Consider the following 21,835-nt stretch of genomic DNA (forward strand, 5'->3'; position numbering starts at 1 on the left):
TTTCACAGCCAAACAACAGTGCTCTGATCTAAGTCTCCAGGATTCAGTGCTAGTTTTCTAGTGTTTGCTGTAGTGTTATGTCCTTCTGGTTTGATAGCTGAGTATATTATTACAATTGCATTCAGGATGAAGACGAATGTGTCACAAATATAAATCGCTCGAGTGTGATTGTTGGAAAATGTCTCCTCGCCTACACCCCAGTCAGAACACATCACTGTGAGCTGTCAAAAGGCTGTTTCTAATTTAGACTGTGAGTTGCCCAAGGCAGGGAAAGCAGCTCTATGTGTTCATAAAGTCAGAACTGCACTTACTTTTTCTCCTCGATTATTTATAGTACTTTTAAGGAAAAATCATTGTCTCTGTAGCTGAAGGAAAAGTGGTGCTTTTGTGCTTTGAATTGATGTGAGATGAATTGTCTTTGCAGAACCTACTCTTCCCAAACCAGCCTCTGCAGCCCAACAGCAGATACTCCGTGTCACCAACTGGGGACCTCACCATTACCAACATCCAGAGGTCTGATGCAGGCTACTACATTTGTCAAGCACTGACGGTTGCTGGAAGCATTTTAGCAAAGGCTCAGCTGGAGGTTACTGATGGTGAGCTGCTAGAAATTCCTATTGTTTTTTCTCCTGTCAAAAGTACTTTAAAAGCAGTGTAAATAAAGGCATATGAGATCACATAAATCGTACAAGTGAATGGACAATTTTCTATAGGAGATAAAGTGAGAAAATATCTCTGTATGTGTTTATGGAGTAAAAAAGGTATCAAAGTCTAGTTTGCCTCTTGCTTGCTTTCTGGAGGTTTGTTAACAATGGAAAAAAGGGACAAACTGGCTTAGAATAGGTTTGGTGAGAAATGAAGCTGTTTGGTTTGCTAAAGCTAAGATAGGACTACAAAAAAAAAAATAAAAAAAAGAAACTGTGGAGAATTAATAGGTTTGTGATTAAAGCAGTGAACTGGGGTGCAAAAAAATGTATCTCTATTCCCACCAGTCTTCAGTCCTATCTTAGACAAGTAGATGGCTCAGATGTGTTCTTAGCTCAGATGTGTTCTTAGCACAGTTAAATCAACACAGTTGCTCTGAAAGTGGTGGAGTACTGTAGGTTTAGAATGCCTACAACATGTAGCCCATTAGTCCCTCTATGAATGAGGCACCTACCTCAAGCACCTACCTGTGTTCTAAGAATGCCTCAGTAGGCGTAGGTGTGAAAAAAGTAATGGAAATCCATAGGTAGAGAAGAGTTTTCAGGAACGGAAAATAATTACATGGTCTGTCTTGGTGCTTTTCATTTCAAATTATTGGGTTTGAAATTCATCCTGCTTTGAGGTTTCCCGTCTACAAACATGAATCCTCTTCATATATCAGGAATCCTGTTGATATCCCTCTTCATCCTATTGTGGTTAGAAGGCAGTTTGCATCCTTTAATGTTAGTGAAGAAAACAAGAGAATCCCTCTTATACTCAGGGACAGTGGCATTCCCCAGCATCATTATTCCTTATCTTAACTGACACATTAAATATCTCCTGACAGACTTTGATGAATTTTTGCCATTAAAACTGTTGTTATATGCAGAGGTCTACTTTTACTGTTCCCTTAGAGACCTGCCTGCACCATGAAAGTTTGAAAAGATGTCTAATTTTGAATAATCTGCCTTTTCACAAGAGCTTATTCATCACAAGTGACAGTTAGAGAGGTTCAGGCTCGTGTTATAAAGGTTTGAGCATTAATTTGATGCCTCTTCTTTGTTTTCCAAAAGCTGCCTATATTTTTATGACAAGAGGAAATAATTTCTGCCTTATCCTTGCATGTCTTCAAGCACATTGCTTTTCTGCAGTTTCTGGAGACTAAACACTTGGCTTTGCTATGCAATCTCTTTAAGTCCTTTCTGTCATGGTCTATGACAAAATGATGCATTTTCATTCAATTCAAATTTAAATGTAGATTAAAAGGTCATTTAAAAGGAAAGGAAAGGCAATATTTTTTAATATCTGTCCATAGTGCTGCCTGATTCAGGGCCATGACTGTGATTGGAATAAAAAGAACACACAAACATTGACTGTGAGGACATTGAGCTATTAAATGGTCACACCTGCTGATGCTGCACAGATTTACAGCAACAGGCGCTGAGTGGATCAAATCAGGTTCAAGGATGCTAGTGATGAGAAATTCTTCCTTTTGACAGCCAAGGGCTTTGGTCCACCTTTATCTATTTCTTGTGTGGGGAAAAAAATAAATCCTAATTGATCTCTTTGGAATTTTCATTAGTTTGTTTAGCAAGCCAAGGGGAAGTGTCCCAGCTGAAACACCAGCTCATCTCCAGTTAATTCTGATTAAAGGCAGCATGCATTCCACATAGCTCCAGAGAGCATCAGCTGGTGGCTCTGCTGGTTAAGGAGTGCAGGGCCTGCCTTCCTCAAATGCTTTCCAGAACCCACTGTCAGCATGATCATTATGAAATAATACAAGATTGCTTTATAGAAATACCATTTCATCCTGGAGTCAAAGGGCAGGTGAGGTCAGAAGAAAAGTGCCAAAACAACATTGTGAAGCTGAGATTATGTGAATAAATGTAGCATTAGATCACAGATATTTTTTTAATTGCTTTTAGTTAGGAAGTTAGCCATAAATGTCAAAATAATCTGTTTTGGTTGATGCTGAGCAGAAGTTATGAGAGCTAATGACTTTTATCAGTAGGGAAATCTAATTTAATAGTTTTAAGAATATAATAAAAGATAAATACTGTGCATGCTAGCTTTATGCTTAAGCATTAGTGTTCTAGTTTTTGGCTGGTTATTTCAGTTTTACTTCCTAGCCCAGAATTTTTCTGTTTGGTTAATGATTTAATAATAGTGGCGAGCCATCTTTTTCATTTTGAACACATTTTTGTTTGATCCAGAGTAATTTAGATCCAATTGAAGTTCCAATACAGAATGAAAACATGTCATGTGCAGAAAAACAAGTGCTTAATTATACCATATATAGCAGTGTTTCAGTTGTTACATTTTTGCACTTACAAGTCTTTACTGGAAATATTTTTAACTCAAGTGTTCACATGAGAAGAGATTACTAGCTGTGATGAAATGTGCTGAGTTGAGTGATAATTTTGCTGATTATGGACTGTGCTAAGAGCCTTCAGCATATTTGAAATTCAAATCTTGTATTTTCTTGAAAGGCTATCATGTAATTCACTGTCTAATGCACATCTGGAAAGGCAAAATCATTTTAAAAGTTGAAGAATCTTAGCAATCCTTTCAAACCCAAGAAATGAATATGCAGTTCACAATCTTAAAATGACAGATCATGCAAATAAACCAAGTGCTTCCATCTCTATTTATGCTCAACGTAAAAGGAATAGTTTCCAATTTGTATTTTGTTAGCATTTGTCGATCATGCACAGAATAGTTTGGAGATCTTAATTTCACCTCAATAGCTATTGAAATTGATTAATAAATGTTCTTACAGTTTATTTGTCTACAAATCTGACCACCATGATTCTTAGCCCTCATCCAAAGTATATTACATATTTTATAGCAAGTGTGACAGTTTCAAACAGGAGAAACTCAGAACAGCTTCACAGCTCCTGTGAAGCTCTTCTGTGAAAAAAAAAGACAGACAAGGGATTGGTCTCTGTTTGTCCACTTTTCAGAGAACCCTGCCCTATCATGAGTGCTCATCATGTGAATTTCCTTACTTAAGTCTGATTTTACCCGTTATTACACCAAGAAATTTTTTTTAAATTTTGATCCTGGAAGTGCCAAAGTGAAGACTTCATTTCATCTTTCTCGTATTTTAATTTCCATTGTAATTTGACCACATATCCCCCAAATTTAAATATGGTTTCAGTTGATCCAAACTGCATTTGTGGTGAATAAACTGTTCATTAACAAATATAATTTGTTCTTTTCCTATAACCTCTTCAAAAATTAAGATGCATTTTAACACAAAAGGAATTTTTTTCAGTTACCAGAATATGCAGATGTATAGATATTGGCAAACAGTTTCAAAACCATTTTTAAAATTCAAGTAATTTTGAAATCAACTTCTGTTTTGCCTTGCAAATATGTTTGTAGGCACACAGAATGTTTTTGTGAAACAGATATAGAAGTTTCCAGCTAGGAGAAAATTATATAAATAAAAAGAAACAAAGTAATTAAAATGTTTTAAAAGCAACTAACAAGCCCCACACCATTTTGTGGCTATTTTTCACTAGCCCTCTGTTCTTAATAATGCTTCTCATATATATATCATTTTAAACTCTAACCAAGTTTTGGATTCTTACTAATGAGGACCTAAGTAGTAGGAATGCAAGCATACACATGTTTTAGAGGAGATTTACAAGTCATAGTTGTGAAGACAATACAGCCGTTCACAGATCAGTGGAAACTCTTAAGTGTTCATTTAACCTTTAGCCCTTAGTGTCATGGAAACCTGTAGTGGTCTTTCACCCATAACACCCTTGAAAATGAAGATTCCTTCTGGCCAAGAGGCTTTCAATTACACTATTGATCAGAGCTATTTAAAGGATTAAGAGCTCCTCATTTGGGCTGTAAAAAAAATCTAATTACATGCCAAAGAACAATATCTGTAATGCAGTAGGTTTTGAAGATACCTACATTGCTACACATATGAAAAACACTTAGATGAAGCAAATAACTGCAGTGGAATAGCTAGCAACTTAAACAGTTGCTCTTCCTTAATTTTTAACTGCCTAAAATAATGAGATTTGCTGGTTTACATTAAATCTAAAGGATAACTTGCACAACAAAGTTTAAATTTCAACATACTCATGCTGCAGTTACCTGATAGTATATGTGAGCTGAGACCAACTTTTATTTTGCCAAGTGGCTGGACTATGTAGTAATAAGGAACCTTCATGAGATTAAATGTTTTGTATCAAGAAGAAAATGCATTACATTTTTCTTGTTATATGGGGTTTCCTGTCCTATCTCTTAAGTTCATTGGGTGATATTGCAGAATTTCCAAAATAGCTTTCACATTCTGGTGTTAAGAAATAATCTGCATTGGCCTTCCCTTTTCAGTTCAAAATAGGTATTGGCTCTCTATTTTCAGTTTCAATTTCAATGAATGTGATGAGCTCACACTCTAAGGTGTGATTCTTACAATAGTAATGATTCTGATCCTTGTGAATCTTGTTAAGCAAAAAAAGGTAGGTAGTATTTTTGCAACATTAAAATTTCAGAAACAATTATTTTAGGCATAAAATGTGCCACTAACATATCCCTGATATGTTTTATTTATTAAATAACATGATGACAGCACTTTGATCTGTTAAAGGTTCCAGAGGTTAGCATCTCCAAGTGCTCAAATACAACTGAAGCCATAGTGCTTCATAATAATTTGTTTTCACTTCATTGTTAGAGTCAGGTATTGTGTATGGACTATAATAAACAGATTTTCAGCTAGAATAAATGATTCAAACTCAATTGACATCAGCAGAGGCAGGCTAACTTACACCAGTTTAGAAATTAATCCTGCCTGCTACAATATTTAATACCAAACACATAATTATTCAGTTGTTCAAAATTTAAGACAGCAGCACTGTGGCTAGTCAATATATAAAAGTACATTAAAAGGAAAAATAATTTTCAGTTCTATTATATATTCACATATTTCACATTCAGTTTGTATAAACACATTCTTCAGAAACAAAGGTTATATTTTGTTGTTTAACAGATGGCTCAGCAACAGAATTATTTGGGATAAAATCTTTCAAGAAAAATGAACATCAGCATTTTACCTCATCTTCAAGATATCCCACTGGTCACAGAATGAGGCTTATATGCAGCCATGCACTCTCTCACTGGTTGCAGGGTCCTTTATTCAGTATTGGATGCATGTAGATGTAAATTATCAGGGAAAAAAATAGGAGTTCATGGCTTTAATAGGTGAAGAAATGATTTGATAAGTTAGCTGTTAAACGATGTGATTAAGTTTGAGCTTTTCTCTGCTGGAAAGAGCAGTACAGTCAGATCCCTCAGATTATGAAAATGTTTTGTATAATTGTTAGATATTTTTGCTGGTGAAAACTTGTGAATAGGGTAGGAATGGGGGATGTACCTGGTACCCAGGCTAGAAGAGCTGTAGTATTTCACTCTTAAGAGATTTTCTTTTTTAGACCATAAATTGGGTAAGCAGTTAAACATGTTTTGACGTGACATCAAAAGTGTGTTTTAAGTGCTTTCCTAAATTGGAAGAAAAGAGTGATGCCCTTCAATTCTCTGAATCGAGGTCTTCATTTTCATCCTATGTTAACCAAATGAGCCTGATGATCTTTGATAACAGATATTTTTCTATCTACGTGTTATCTTGCAGTGGGGAAATAAAACTCTTACTGAAACGCTTTTCAAATATGCCAACTAAGTGATAACCTCTATCTGTGGCTCCTCCAAAAATAATGTTTTTAGCCTCTTAGATGCTGACTTCAAGCAGCTTCTTAAAACTTACCCTGCATAGTGGAGCAGGGCTCACAGCAGCCGCAGAGCATGGTTAGAGGTGTGGATGCCAATGCCTGTGCCACTCTTTTAGTCTTGACAGATCGGCCTCCGCCCATCATCCTCCAGGGCCCCGTCAACCAGACCCTGGCCGTGGATGGCACAGCTCTGCTCAAGTGCAAGGCCACCGGTGACCCCCTCCCCGTCATCAGCTGGCTCAAGGAAGGGTTCACCTTCCTGGGCCGGGACCCTCGCACATCCATCCAGGACCAGGGCACGCTGCAGATCAAAGCTCTGCGGGTGAGTAAGCGAGGCACACGGGTTCTGCACGGCCCCTCTGGAGCTCCTGCCACATTCCAGTTCTCTTCAAAATTAACTTGTCTTTTCTACTGTGCAGTTCTCACCAAGTCGTTATCCATTCTTTGCCGTTGTGTAGGGAAGAGGAGCAGAACTGACTTCAGCTATTTCCATGAGAATTCCCTAAAAACAGAATTGATATTTAAAATTGTATGTATGTTGCAATAGAACACGTGAGTTGGGGGTAGGTAGAAATATAAAAGAACAGTCCTTCCTTATCTTTTCAGCTGGTCTTACCCTGAAGCCATTGGCCTCTCTGTCAAAACTTAGAGCAGTTCCTTGGCAACACCTGACCATAATTTTCCAAGTACTTGTGCTAGCACGTGATCTGGAGCTCATCAGGGTTTGACCATGTGCTTTCTCCATCAACAACTCGTCAGTCCCAAGCTGGCTGATTTATTCCAGTGTTATGCTTCCTGGAAATGTTCCACCAGACTGCAAATGGGAAAAGACAGCTAATACTGTAGCATACATGCAGTCATAAGCAGAGGGATTTCTATTAAAAATTAAATACCTATTTTAATATTTACATTTTTGCACATGAGATAATACAATATTCTATAATACTTCAAATAGAATGATGTCATATGTTTTTGGTAAGTATTGCATCACTAATCTGTTTTTTGGCTTTTAATTTTTCCCTGTTCAAAGATAAACACGTGTGTTTGTGTGTATTTGGACAAGCATGCGTATGGAAAAATAATAAATATACTTACTTGTCAAGAACTTGAAGATAATTTCAGAAGCCATTTAATTTAGTCAACAGAAATGTCTGCACTTAATTTTGCCATCCAAAAAAATGTCAATAAACATAGTACTAAAGGCAAGAAATAAAGAGCAGTTTTGTTTTCTGATACTGTCTCATCATAGTGAACACAGATGAATTGTGAACTTCCTTGGAAGAAAATAGAATTTATTAAAAAATTTATGCTAGCTTGCCTTGAGTAAACAATTTGTCGTTCCTCCCTGGGCTGAAGGCAGGTTTAGGCCATGAAGGTTAATGCATTTTTCCTGTTGAGCTGGATTAAAGAGTGCGCTTGAATAGTCAAGATTCCCCAGTCGTGTTAGAAAGCAGCAATTAAAGGTGGAAGCTTAGTGATTTCAAACAAACTTTCAGGCATTGATGATGGGCTTCTGTGGAGTGTCCACGAGGCAGAAGCTCTTGGGATACCTGTCTGCATGCTGCTATGCAAACAATGAAATTGGTTCTGAATCGTGCCAGCGCATTAATCTCACTGTTAGAGGCTGTGGCTGTAAACTAAAGGAAAATAAAATTGCTTGCAAGAGGAGAAGAAAACAGAATTAGTAGTGAGTATGGTTCTGAAAGACATGAGGCTTTTATTGATCCTTAAGTGGCTTATTCGCTAGTAACCAATTTTCCTTAAAGGCTCAGAAAGGTAATTTTTAGAAACGCCTCTACAGCAGTAATGTGCCCTGCTTGTTTCACTAAGAACAAAACCACAGAACCATAAACACAACTGTGCCTAGCAAATTTTATGAATTAAACATGGATTTAAATGAGGAATGTTTAACTTTTCTCTCAGGTTTACCTAAACAAGGACTAGCACCACTTGCTAAAGAAAATAAGGACCTCAAAAATGTCCAAGTTTATTTCCATCCCCAAGTCCAAAATAAATTAATAATTGCCACTCACATGTCCTCAGCCTTCTGGCTGAGGATAGATTTAGATTAGGTATCAGGAAGAAATCTTCTCTGTGAGGGTGGTGAGGCAGTGGAACAGGTTTCCCAGAGAATTTGTGAATACCCCATCCCTGTTCAAGGCCAGGTTGGATGGGACTCTGAGAAATCTGGTTTAGTTGGATGGAACTTTGAGCAACCATGGCAGGGGAGGTTGGAATGAGAGGATCCTTAAGGTCCCTTCCAGCACAAACCATTCTCTGATCCTTTTCTGCTATTTCTGTGACAGCACAATCAAATGATTCATGAGCTGCAACAGTCGCATGGGCCACAGTCATAACGTGAACATAGAGATTTTTCTATCAGCCAATCTCCCAGTTGCTCTGAGGAAGACAACTGAAAACTCACATGTGTCACTCATTCAACACCCCTTCAGACAGGCTGACACTGATGGAAAACTCCTTCTTTTGTAGAAATGTGCCACACCAGAATTAGACACCTGCATTAATTAAGGAACAAAACTTTATTTTATTGAATAGTGAAGATTTTTCTATTCACCTCTCCTGTTGTTTTGTTGGGTTTTTTTTCCCATAGTACAAAAAAAAGTATAAATAATTGAATTACCAGCACACTAAATCTGTATCTAATCCATCTGCAACCTGGAAGTTAGATAATTTGCCATAGCTTGCAAGAAGCAGTGTACCTCCAGCTTGCTTTGTATGTTGTTTGCCTTCTGCAAGTTACTCTGTTTTGTTCTCCACATACCTCATTGAGTATGCCGTGCACCATCTGTCACAGTAGTACACAAATGAAGTTGAGAACCATAGCCTTGAGAAATATTCCCCATTATCACATAATGAAGAATTATATATTTAATAAAATCTCCGAGGAAGCGAAATAAAACACTGCTTCGGAATGTTATAAGGCTCTCTCCTCTGGAAAATCTCTCCTTTTAAGAGTCTTTCTCATTTCAGTAGCAGCTTTATTTTGAGTCTTTGAGCCATTGTCAGAGGGGTTTTCATTATTGCTTGTATTTCACACAAATAACCATCTCCTGAAATGCAAGTTATGCTCATTCAGAAAATTGAGCTGGCATTAATGAGTTGCTTCCTCCCCTAAGAATGGTACACTGGAGTCTCAGTGTGTCTGAAGGAAAATAGCAACAAAATTCCTACTTGACAAAGCTAAAAATCAATTAAAGTATATATTTACAGGTAATCTAAAGAACATCTCACTTTTTTGCCATGACATTCGTCCTGAAGAGTGACATGTAAGGACATATGCTGCCGTGCCAATCTGCATTTAACAGAAAACCCATTACAATTCCTTAAAGTCCAATAAACCTTCTTGGATGCAGTTCTTTTTACATCAACTCATGTGATGGTGAATAAAATTATTCTTAACCACTAGAGTCAGCACTCTCCCTTTTCTCCTTCCAGCTCCAGATTACCATGCTTTATGCTTCATGGAAGGAGAGGCATATTTTGTGCTTTGTAAAGTTACCATTTTTCTTCCATCCCTGTAGTCTTCACTTGTTCCTGCCTCAGAAATCTGTATTTTAAATTTAAGCAGGAAATAGGAAAACCCTTGGCAAATTTTCTAGGAAAACAGTTTATACAGTGATGAAATTAATATTGGCATTCTAATTCAAAGCAGTTTCCCCAAATAAATTTAAAATATTTGAACTGACAAGGGAATCACAATAGTTTTATACAAATGCAATTTTTTTTGCTACCAAAGGGCCTTGCAAACCTGAAATAAAATCCCATCTGAAATGGAAGAAAGGTAAGCATGGTGTAGGATCTAATTTAATGCTGCTGTTTTGAAATTGCTTGAAGGAATGTCTATGTAGAGAGAGCCGCTCTTAAGCTTCAGCAGCATTTGTATGTGGGGTGTTTTGAAATTACTTCATCTGTCACAAGAGTCTAAGGTGATGCAACGTCCTTCCTGGCACTGGAAACAGGACCTCTGGGTCCTCATGGGATAATGAATGCTGTGATTTTACTGTCTAAGAGGTTAATTGTTGTTATATTGTTACCTGATTTCACCAGCATTTGTTATAACCAATACAAACGCTACACTGTCAGTGCTTCATTCTGGAGCATTTACAGTACTCGTACCATTAACAATACGAAAATTTGAATTAGTCAAGTATTAGAAGCAAGTAATCTTATTATAGTTCTCTAAGGGCAAGCCACCATTAAATGATTGTTTGAAAATGTCTGGTGCCTTCTAGTCTGGTGTGAAATGTAGGCTAAGTCCTTCTTAGCAAGGAGCATTTAGAAAAAGAAAATAAGAGTAAACTCAGCTGATTCTAAAAGGTTGTTAACTCTGCCCTTATGCCCCTTTTATGTCCAGCTGTCTGATACTGGGACTTACACTTGCGTTGCTACAAGTTCCAGTGGGGAGACATCCTGGAGTGCAGTGCTGGAGGTGACAGGTAAGAGATGCCAGGGATGTGTTCCACTTGTCACACCAGCAAAGTGTAGACCTTATGACAAGCAGTCTGAGTCAAATAATTCTAGAACTTCTGGGCTTGACATGGAGGAGTTTTGTGTTCCTTCACACACCTTGCGTTTCATTGCTGTTGTCTTGTAATGCCCATTGACATCACAACCATGTTCATATTTGTGTCAGTGACTGCAGTTTGCTTTAATTCTTCTAACAGGAGTATTAATAAAATATGGATTTATCCAGTAATTGTCTTAGGCAAGAAAGCTCATAGTGCTCTGCACAAGCAGTTGATTTGGATACAGGAACTTTCTCAGCAGTGGAGTTTTTTAGTATTTTATGTACATTTCAGCAAGCTGGGCTTTTTTCTTATTCTTTCTTTTCTTTTTTAAAAATATATTTATATATAAACTTTTGAGTTTTGCATTTTATTTCTTAAAGACTGATAGCTCTTCATCCAAAAACACATGGTAGTAATGCAATTGTTGACTTAGTTCTTTTTAGATTAAGAACATCCATTATGCTGATTTTGCAGATGTTTGCCATGTTTCTCATTTTAATCTTCTGCTTTGATCAAATTATATAACCAAGGATAAAAACTAATTGTTTTGTATTTGCCCTTCACAGAATCCGGTGGAGCAACAGTCAGTAAAAATTATGATATAAATGACCTCCCTGGGCCACCATCCAAACCTCAGGTCACTGATGTTACCAAGAACAGTGTCACCCTGTCCTGGCAGCCAGGGACCCCTGGAAGCCTACCAGCTAGTGCATATATCATTGAGGCTTTTAGGTATGTGAATTATACCACTTCTAAGCTCCTTTCTTTCTAATTTTGCTTAAACCCTGGTAGCAGGGTTTTGTGGTGTTCTTTTGGACTCTGCATATATCATTAGAAGCTCATTAAATGACTCAACTGCATAGAAGGCATTGATTCATATTCTTTACATTGATTTTTTTGTAATTTATCACTTTTGTCTAAGTGATTAATTGAAGGACATCTAAGTATTTCTTCATGTCAACAGAAATATAACAGAACAATACAGTAATTATTTGTCACTTTTCCCTTTACATTGATGATTGGTGAGAGTCTCCTATGGGAATGCTGCAGGTTCTTGGCTATCATAGTACAGATAATATGGAAAAAAAATGAGTAATCCTGAAGCTTCTCTGCAAACTTTAATTCCTGCTCTTGTTCAAGCAGTAACTATTAAGGAGTCAAAGTGCTTTAAATTTCTATATTTTAGTGTTTTAGATAGATGAAAACTTCTAACTGAAAAGACCAGTATTGATAATTCAGGATTTTATGCTGCAGCCTGAAGCTGTAAAGAATCCAGGTGCTCCCCTCCACACAGCAGAAATTAATGTGTGGTATGAAAGACATCCTGGGCTACAATTCAGCAAATCTGTTTGAGCACGGGCCATACTCTGACACAGATCTCTAGAACACATTTCAGCTTAAAAATCTGCACCTTCCTAAATGTGTTCCAGATATTAAAAAAAGGACAAATACTTCAGTTCATCTCTAAGTTAAAATTAATGCAAGGATTTTTCATAATCATATGCATGCAAATTTTATCTCAAATGTAATATGTGTAAAGGGCAGTACGATATTTGCAGTTTGTTGGTTTTATTCTAGAACTTACTCTTTTCTAGAATTTACTCTTTATGCACTGTATGAATAAAGCAATTCAAACAACATAAACCTGTTAACATTCCATTTACTTTTTCCTTTTAATATATTTAAAGATTTTTTTTATCAATGCAATACAGCAAAGCATAGTAAAATAAAATTTTCTCTTTAAACTCAGATGTTTCACCCTAGATAAGCTTTAATGGGATCCCATAAATAACTTTTTAAAAAGCCAGACATTTTCATTAAAAGCTATTTTAACAATCATATTTGAAATCTTTTCGTATGGTGGATTGTAATCTAATTATAATAATGGTGAATTGAAAATGCAGTGACAGAAAAAATATTCATATACTTTCCTCCATTTCAAAGCATTTTTTCTTCTTTCTTTAACTTTGAGTGTGAATTTAGTTCAAGAATACTTTTCTTCCAATGACAGTTTATTGACGTAGTTTACTTAGCAGTGTAGAAAATTATTCTTTCAAGAGAGAACTTTCCTTTCTAAGGCTTTTGTTCAAGAGTAGCCTGCTTATCATTCAAATTTACTTTACAGCTTTCTACTCTTTCCTTTTGCAGGTATTTTAGAAAAACAGCAAAAAGTTTTACTTTTATTGCAAAGAGAAATACCTTTGACAGCTGCATTAAGGTTTTTAGCCCATCTCAATGAGCTAACTGAAACAAATATTTTTAATTTCACCCCGTTTTTACTACTTTTTTCTGCACTTAGAATGGATCCAAGGTTACAAAATATGTCCTTTCACATCTTTATTTTTCTCCTATATTAGTTTATAACCTTCCACACTGTTCTCGTTGCAGTCAGTCTGTGAGCAACAGCTGGCAGACAGTGGCCAACCACGTGAAGAGCACCCTGTACACCGTGAGGGGCCTGCGCCCCAACACCATCTACCTGTTCATGGTCAGAGCCATCAACTCACAGGGCCTGAGCGACCCCAGCCCCATGTCAGACCCTGTCCGGACCCAAGGTAAGGGCCACTTCCAAGGCTGGAGCTGAAATGGGAAGAAGGAGCTGTGCATTGGCCATAGGTCAGTCTGGCCGTTCTGCTTTACACACTCACTGAAGGAATCCTGACTTGAGCTTAGCCAATAAAGATGAAAGTAGCCCAATGTTTGCTGTGTCAGTGTGGGGCTTGGGAGAGAAAGGTTGCATCCTTAATCCTTTGTACAGTGCAGAGCTTTTGGTTTGCAGTTCACTTAGACTTGAATTGTCCCTGGTTTCTATTGAAAGCAATGTGAGTTACCCAAGCTTTTCTGAAAAGCACTCTGAGTACCCTCCTCTCCTCTTTCCTCTCCATGTCTTTTCTTCCTCTCCATCAGTAGGGATATACTATCCCTACTATACTAACAAATATACTTGTATATACTTATTATACTAGAAGTATAGTATATAGTATTAGTAGTATATACTACTATATATTTATCCCTACTATACTAACAAGTGTTTATAACAGGCAGGACACTGTTTTTAGAATTAGTTTTACTCAAAAGAAGTACACAACATGTGTTGAGCCAATGTTTAGGCTAAGAATTCATGTAAATTAAGGCATCTGCATGCTAAGAATATATAGAAGTTATTCTGAGAAAATTATGGGCCTTCTATATATATATACCTACATTTTTGAATTCTTTGTATTAATCCATTGCATAAACTAAGAGAGAGGGCTGAAGTGGAATCCCTCATTTGTAAGGTGGTGGTAGGATTGGTAGCTGTGATGCTCCATTGCTACTGAAGTCTGTTCACTTTGCATCAAGCTCTAACTGAATATAATTACCACAAACAGATTTCCCTTCACAGCATGGATTTTTTTTTTTTTTTTGGCTTTGACAAGACATTGCTTGAATACTTAATTCAAGAGTGCAGTTCTGCATTAAACACGTCATAATACAGAAATCCTTTGGAATCATATTTTTTCAAATCCAAAGTAATAGCTCCTGTCACAGTTAATTTAAAATTAAATCCTCTCTCTCTGTTTATTGTTATTCAGAGACTTCTGTCTCTGAAGAGCTGAAGGTGCCCATGGAGAGCACATCCTGAGTCAATCTCTAGGATGTGTGTTGTAAGTTGTTTGGGTCCTTTACTGGATGGAAAGAGATAAACAAGAGTAGGGTGGTATTTCTTTATCACATAAGCATCTAGCCTCCCTCATCTCAGACTAGTCCTGGATAAATCTGTCCTGAATAGTTGCACCCTCAAAATAGTAATTATGGCTGGAAGAGGGAAAACAGAACTGCCTTCTCAAAAGCTGAAGAGTGAGTTCTGCAGGGCTTTCATGGCCTGACTATCCATGGAGTATCACAAGCTTCCTTCTTTCTTATTTTCCCATTATTATAGGGTGACTCATGCTTTTCATCGCAACAGCATTTTAGTCTGCATAGCTTATCACCTAGGTAAAAAAAAACCCCAACTTTGTTTGGCATTTGAGTGTCAAGTATAGACTTTTTATCTGACATAGTGACAAGCAATTTGATTTCAGTAAAAACATGTCTTTTAATTAGCTCCAGCATGTGTTGCTGCTTCCATTTCCAGAAGCTGTTTAGCACTCAAGCACACTGAGACATGTACAGGATTTATAGCTTCTTTGCAAGCCTGCAGTTTAATAGAATTAAATCATAAAATCAATTGAAAATTAACATAATGTTTTGATGTGATTTCTAATTATGCCTGAATTTAATTCAGGCTCACAGAAGAAGCTGACACACGGTGGAAAGCCTATTCACAGTGGCCATGGAGAAATAACAAAGCGGCTATAGCACTGCTGTATAATAATAATTTGCAACAGGTGTCTTTGGTAACTTTAATAGCTGTACATTTAATGTCCTGGTGTTCACTATAGCAAATACAAGTAATAAGATTTCAAGAACATTTTTACCAGTGAACTGCAAATAGATATTCAGGTGCTTTCAAAAGGTTTACCTTATATGCATTATGTGAAAAAAGGACAGACAAATCAGTAACTACTCTAATGAAGGAGTTGATTTCTTGTTGGATTATTAATAGATGAAACCATTTACTAAAAAAAATCTTCCAAAAAACTATATATATTCCTATCCCTGATATCTAAATAATAACAAATAATAATAAATTCACTGAAAACTGATAAAAGAGGCATTAGAGAAAATATCTAACCAATTTAGTTGTGGTCAGGATGTAGCTTCTTGCACCAGTTTTGTTTGAATCATGATTCCATTATTCCAATATTTAATCATACCCTTAGAGGCAGATCAGCTGCTTTTCCACCAGGAGCTTCCTAGACTTTTCACTGGGAGCATTACACATGTTTTCAAGTGTACATACCAGAAAACTGAATTCCACATGTACATCTTGACATTCACTTCTTACTGTTATTAGTCCATGTTATTCTGTTACTTCTGGACATATGTGCCATTAAAATGATGAAATGTTGTTCACACAAATTACTTTGTGGAAATGTCTTTTCCTCTGAGAGAATACACAGGTACTTTGTTGACTGTATACCACAGCATAACGTAACCTAAAATGTAGCCATGGATAACTGCAGGTTTATTGTACCAACAATCATGGCTTTTTGTGGATAGAAGCATAAATGATCATCCTCTAGACCAGTCTGAATTGCAGTTTTATTTTATGATATCTCTGTTTCTTGGCTGCTTCAAATAAACATTATTTGCTAGACAACCACCTTCACTGATGTTCATATTTGGATTATATTCCCTTTGGAGATCCATGGAGTCATTTTAACTTGGATATCAATAGAAGCCTGTGTCAATACTGTTTACTGCTAACTCAGAACCCATAACAATCCAGAATTATGAATGTGAATTACTGATCATCAGAAACTACTTTCTTTCAATATCTGGGGATATATGATTAAAGTTGTTATATTTAAAGGTTTCATTCTTAAGACAACTGTTATTTCTTTCAAATAGCATTTAGAAGATAAAAAGAAAACATATTATGCCTATTCCCATATCTGAGTCCATCAGAAAGGAAAAAAATCTCTTATGTATGTATCTTTTTCACAAGGACATGATGTTGATCCAAAAAATGAGGAACTGTCATTGACTATTGAATCCTAAGGGAAAATCAAGCAGAATTCAGAGATGCCTAGACAGGCATGACCATCGTTTATCAGTCCTTTTTTTAATATCTCTATAATCAGATTTTAACTAGAAGAAGCAATTTACCCACACACTTTGAAGGGCACATAATCTTGAAGAGAAAATTTTTGTGGTAGATTGTTTTTGTTGGCCTTTTACTAGATGAGAATCAGTTTGGCTTCCTAAATTAAATCTTCTTTTTTTCATGTTTGCACTAGATTTCATTAGCTATGTCTGTTAAGAGAAAATTTGCTTTGCAGGGGAAAATGCTATTTTTAGTATTTGGTTTCTTGTGTGCATGGCATGTGGGGAGAGGAAGCTTAGTGAAAGTTTGGAAACATATAATGACTTAATGTCATGTGTGCTCTAGCAAAATAAAAAAACACTGTTCATTTTCTTCAATTATACTAACAAATTTGGTTCCAGACATCTGTGCAGCATTATTATTATCTGAGTACTTTGGAACTAGAGAACATTGCATCTCTCTCATCATTTACCAGAGCTGAGAAAACTTTGCCATCTAGTCAGAATACTCCTTTGAACATATTTATATTCCATGATTTCCTAAGTGGCTAGAGGTGGATGGTTTCTTTGCATTATTTGATATTTGTTTGTGTTTCACCCTTAGTGCTGTATTTTTTAAAAAACCACGCTGTAAAAGATGTTCAAAATCAGGTCATTAGGCTACTCAGTAAATTTTATTGATGCCATACATAGCTCTTCTCGTTAAAGTAACACTTTCATATGTGTGCCTGGCAGATATCAGCCCCCCAGCACAAGGTGTGGATCACAGGCAAGTCCAGAAAGAGCTGGGAGATGTCATTGTACGGCTGCACAATCCTGTTGTGCTGACACCCACGACTGTGCAAGTCACCTGGACGGTAAAGCTTCTGCTGTTGTTACCTTAACAGTACTTTCACTCTGCCTATTTTGCCTGTTTATCCCTTCAGTGTTTTACCACTCAGAAAAGATCCAGTCCTGACCCCAATGTGAGTGCTCTGGCAATCCAACATACAGTAATGTTTGTGTGTGTATATATATGTATATATCTATACCTAGATCTAGATGTAGGTGTAGATATAGATAGGCATATAGATATTGATAGATATGGATATATATATAGATATGTGTGGCAATGAAATAGTCCTTTTCAAGTCAAGCAGATTCAATGTCTTCAGTCTTCTGCATGAAGCAAGTTAGCTATCTGACTAGAAAAACATTATAAAAATGAGTGTGCTTGAAGGATAATGGATCTGTGGATTCATTACACTACATTTCAAGAAATAATCAAAGTTAAATATCAACAAGAAATTGCTGTGTGAAAAAGTACATTCTGCTTTAAGTCGTAGTGACCTCTGACAATACCCTATTATTTAGTGACCCAGAAATCAAAAATATCTTTCCTACAGAGCACTTTTAGTTAAGTCAGAAGCACGGGGTTCTAGTGCCTGACACACTGTGTATGATCTGGTTTTCCAGCACAAGCCTTACCCACAATGAGTGGATATCCTTTCATTAGAGAAGACCAGAGTCTTTTGGGCAGTGCTTAACAACATTTCTATTTGAGGGGTCAAACTACTGGGTAGAATTTCTAATATAGTACTTGGCTTTCAAATTGCCCTGTTTCCCTTCCTGAGGCTTGATGGGAAGGATTTGTAAGAGTAGGAGAGAATTCCCAGGGTGCTGCACACCAGAAAAGGGTGCTTTGTTCTTGGGGCATCTGCCCAGAGGAAGGAGAGCCATGAGTGGAAGAGTGAGAGAAAAACTGCCCTGCATAACATCAAAACAGTTGTGTTCTGTAGGAAGAATTCTGCTAAGGGGGCATTCACGAAACTCAGGGTTTTTCTTCTATGTGTAATATTGCTAAGAGCTTAATCTGTGCAGAGGATTACACAAGAGGAGATAAGAAGTGTGGTGATAGATTGTGTATTATAAGGATTACTTGTTGTTTTTGCACAACTCATATTTCAGTGGTCAGTGTACAGATTAGAATAAATAGAGAAACCCACAAATTTGTCTTTCATGGAAGATTATTTACAGTATGTGTCACTGCATTTTGCCATCAATGATGTCAACATGCAGCTTGGCTTTCTTAAAATGCTGCATGTTTCAGCTACAATTCCTCCAGAACAGGCTGACTAACCTTTGTGGGAAACCCTTTTGTCCAAGCAGATGGATCAGATGTAGAAACTTTGGATGCTACCAGAGAATAATTGTAAACCTGGATCATATCCATGTCTTCTTTTGGGTATGACATCTATCAGAAATACAGATTCATAAGCTGGCTCTTGCTTTAGCATATACTGCAAAAGGAAGCTCCAGTACAAACAGAATTCAGTTTATACCATGCAACCAATGTAATTAAATTTCATTTATTTATTTATATATATATGTATATTCATTTGTGTGTGCATATGCATGTGTGTGATATAAATTCCTCTAAAAGAATTTCCTGGCGCCCCTACTGAACAATAAGTGAAGAAATGGTAATGTAAAGACAAATTGTTGGAAATGCTATGGATACCAGCTTATTGGGAAGATCCCTCAAAGCAGTGACCCTGTGCCACCTGACAAGCACAGAGACCTCTGTAGAGGCATTTTGGAATTGCCCAGGGGAAGAAAGACACAAAGAAAGATCTCTGAAGCAGCTAATTAGAAACTATCCAGCAACCAGAACAAAACCAATTAATTAACCATAGTCTCCAGGAAAAAAACCCACTCTATCCAGAGAATAAAGTCCACACTATTAACATGAAATGGATAGATAGTGTAGCTATCATACAAAAGGACAAAAGTGCCATGAGAATCATAAGACTCTTTGTGTTGGCTTTATGCAGTTCCAAGGGTGAAAGCAAAGGAATGTCCTTGGTTACTGACTTTCTGGAATCCTGACTCACAGCAAATTAACACCACTTTCTTCTCTCCTTTATGAGATTGTTTTGGTTTTGTTTTCTCTTTATTTTTTTTCAAATTTTAGTTTAAATTTTCAGAAATAGTTCCCTGTGACTGTGTTGAAATTTTAAAATATGCACATACATATACACACATATTTTGAAAGGAAGGTCAGACTTACAATGTCAGTGTTAAAAAATAAGAAGAGGAATGTCAAAAGTTAGGTTTTCATTGCCACTTAAATTTATTCCTCTTCTGTATAGATATTAAAATATAGCTGTAATTATCTGGTCACATAGAGGATCTCTTCTTCATGGAGCTATTAAACATTTCTTTTTATCTTCTTTATTCTCTGTGTGGTGCCAGGTCTTATTAAATTCATACCATTGAAACCTTGCATTGAATAAAAAATTATTATTTTGTCTCACATGCTTGCTTATCTGTCATGCTCTCAACCGTAACATTCATGTGCTTCACAAATAATACTGAATTTAACATCACAATGATAAAAATGTGTCATTATCCTAACTTTACACATAGAGAGGTGAGGTGCAGAGGTAGTTATTGCTGATGAGACTTACGGAGGCAGATACACCCACTGTTATCAAATAGCTAATTTTAAGCCCTGGACATGATTTATTTTTACTTTTATTAAAACATTTCACATTGAAAGAGCATATTCTGTACTCCAAGAGCTTTTTTTAGCTGACCTCAGCTATGGATCAGCACTTCTAGGCTCAGTGGGCATTAAACTGAAAGTTTCATTAGTGACCAAATATGAAATGTTCCCCGGCATTATAAAGAAGCCCTGTGGCACAAGAAGAAATAAAAAAATCAGTTCTTCAGCATGGCAAAAGAATTGCTGCTTTGAAGTCCTCACTGCTTTCTAGGAGACTACCAGGCAGTAGGATAATTTGTTTACCTGTGCTCTTTAATTTGATGTAGATTTTAAATGAATGTACTTCACTGGAAGCTTCAGGAGTCAAGTCCTTTGGAGAGTCTTCCAGATTCTCATCTCCATTTCCCTTGTTCCTGTAGGACACATAAATGCTAGTGCAGTTTGAATTTCCAGAGACTCCTGTGAGTCCATGCCAGGGAGCTCAGGATAGCGTGCAAGCTACTCTGCCCAGCTGGAGAATTGCTGTGGGTATTGCTGGGGGAGCAGAGGATTTCTTAGGATATTTTGGGATAGAAACTTGCATGCTACAGAGCATATTGCAAAATGTATTTAGGGTGCAGATTAGCAGGTTTGCCTGAAAGGAGCTTATTTCTGCAGCATAAGCTGCATTATGAGTTTCTTGCCATCATTTTAACAACCTAACAGCCATTGAACCCGTCTGGTGTTCAGCTGTGGCATGTGCAGGGAAAATGAGCTTCCTGTTCTGCAGAAATGGTTTTGTAGATGACTCCTGCACCATGGACTCAGCATAAAAGGGGGTGAGCAGGAGCACACAGGACCAATTCTGCTTGTAGGTTGCATTAGGTCAGTGCTGAGCACCAGCTCCCCAGGAACTGCCCTCTCCTGCAGTCTTAAAGGAGCATCTGTGTGTTCTGCCTTGTCCTTTGAGGGAGCAAGTGTGTCTTTATATCAGCAACTGTTGCAGATCTTTGGAGTTGATATGACCGACTAGAAATATTCTCTGATGCCAATATTCAACACAGAGAATTCCTGCAGTTGCTGAAGTAACGCTGAGTAATTTGTGTAAGGAAGTGGCAACCATTTACATTCTTTATCCTTTCATCAAGCCAGAGTGCATGTTTCTGCAGCTCTGCCTATGTGTGAATGTGTGCCAAACTTGGAGTTGCATAGCTGAATTAATGTCCTTAATGCTAAGCATATAAGGATATTTTTAGTAGTCTGCTCGTGGCGTGATACATCACTACCACAGAAACGGAGAAAATTGTAAAGTCACAGTCACTTTGTGTTATATATGACCATGTGTACAACTATAGATAGACATACACATATGCATGCACATGTGTGTGTATGTACATGTGAAATATACCTGTCCTACCCCTCACAAATATTTCTTGTTAATCCATGTAATTATCCAAGAGTAATTTTTTATTAGATTTAAAACTCTGAACAAAACAAAAAAATCCACTTTTCTCAGTAAATAAAGTGCCCTCCAAGTAGTTTCCCAACAGAAGGCCCTGTTCATTCAGACTAGCTTAAATTGGGCATGAGAGATAGCTTTGTATCCTCTCCTTGATACTGAATGTGACTGGATGTTTATAGAAAACATTAAAAATGCATAATATTTTCTTTTGTCAGTACCCTCCCAGACTCTGAATGATGAAATCACTGTCAGTAAT

At 36.9% G+C, this 21,835-nt stretch overlaps 1 protein-coding gene across 9 annotated transcripts in view; it reads left to right on the forward strand.

The window, feature by feature from the left end:
- ROBO2 (roundabout guidance receptor 2) overlaps window positions 1–21,835 on the forward strand; it is an 859,086-nt gene that overhangs the window by 756,970 nt on the left and 80,281 nt on the right. For all 9 annotated transcript variants that reach the window (XM_088157800.1, XM_088157805.1, XM_088157803.1 and 6 more), the window contains 6 exons: window positions 425–596; window positions 6,548–6,753; window positions 10,807–10,888; window positions 11,527–11,692; window positions 13,349–13,515; window positions 17,387–17,508. In XM_088157800.1, the coding sequence (XP_088013926.1) occupies window positions 425–596; window positions 6,548–6,753; window positions 10,807–10,888; window positions 11,527–11,692; window positions 13,349–13,515; window positions 17,387–17,508 (915 nt within the window). The remainder of the gene's footprint in view (window positions 1–424; window positions 597–6,547; window positions 6,754–10,806; window positions 10,889–11,526; window positions 11,693–13,348; window positions 13,516–17,386; window positions 17,509–21,835) is intronic.

The sequence above is a fragment of the Sturnus vulgaris genome, chromosome 2 (assembly GCF_052056855.1).
Source record: "Sturnus vulgaris isolate bStuVul1 chromosome 2, bStuVul1.hap1, whole genome shotgun sequence".
In the NCBI taxonomy this organism is placed as follows: domain Eukaryota; kingdom Metazoa; phylum Chordata; class Aves; order Passeriformes; family Sturnidae; genus Sturnus; species Sturnus vulgaris.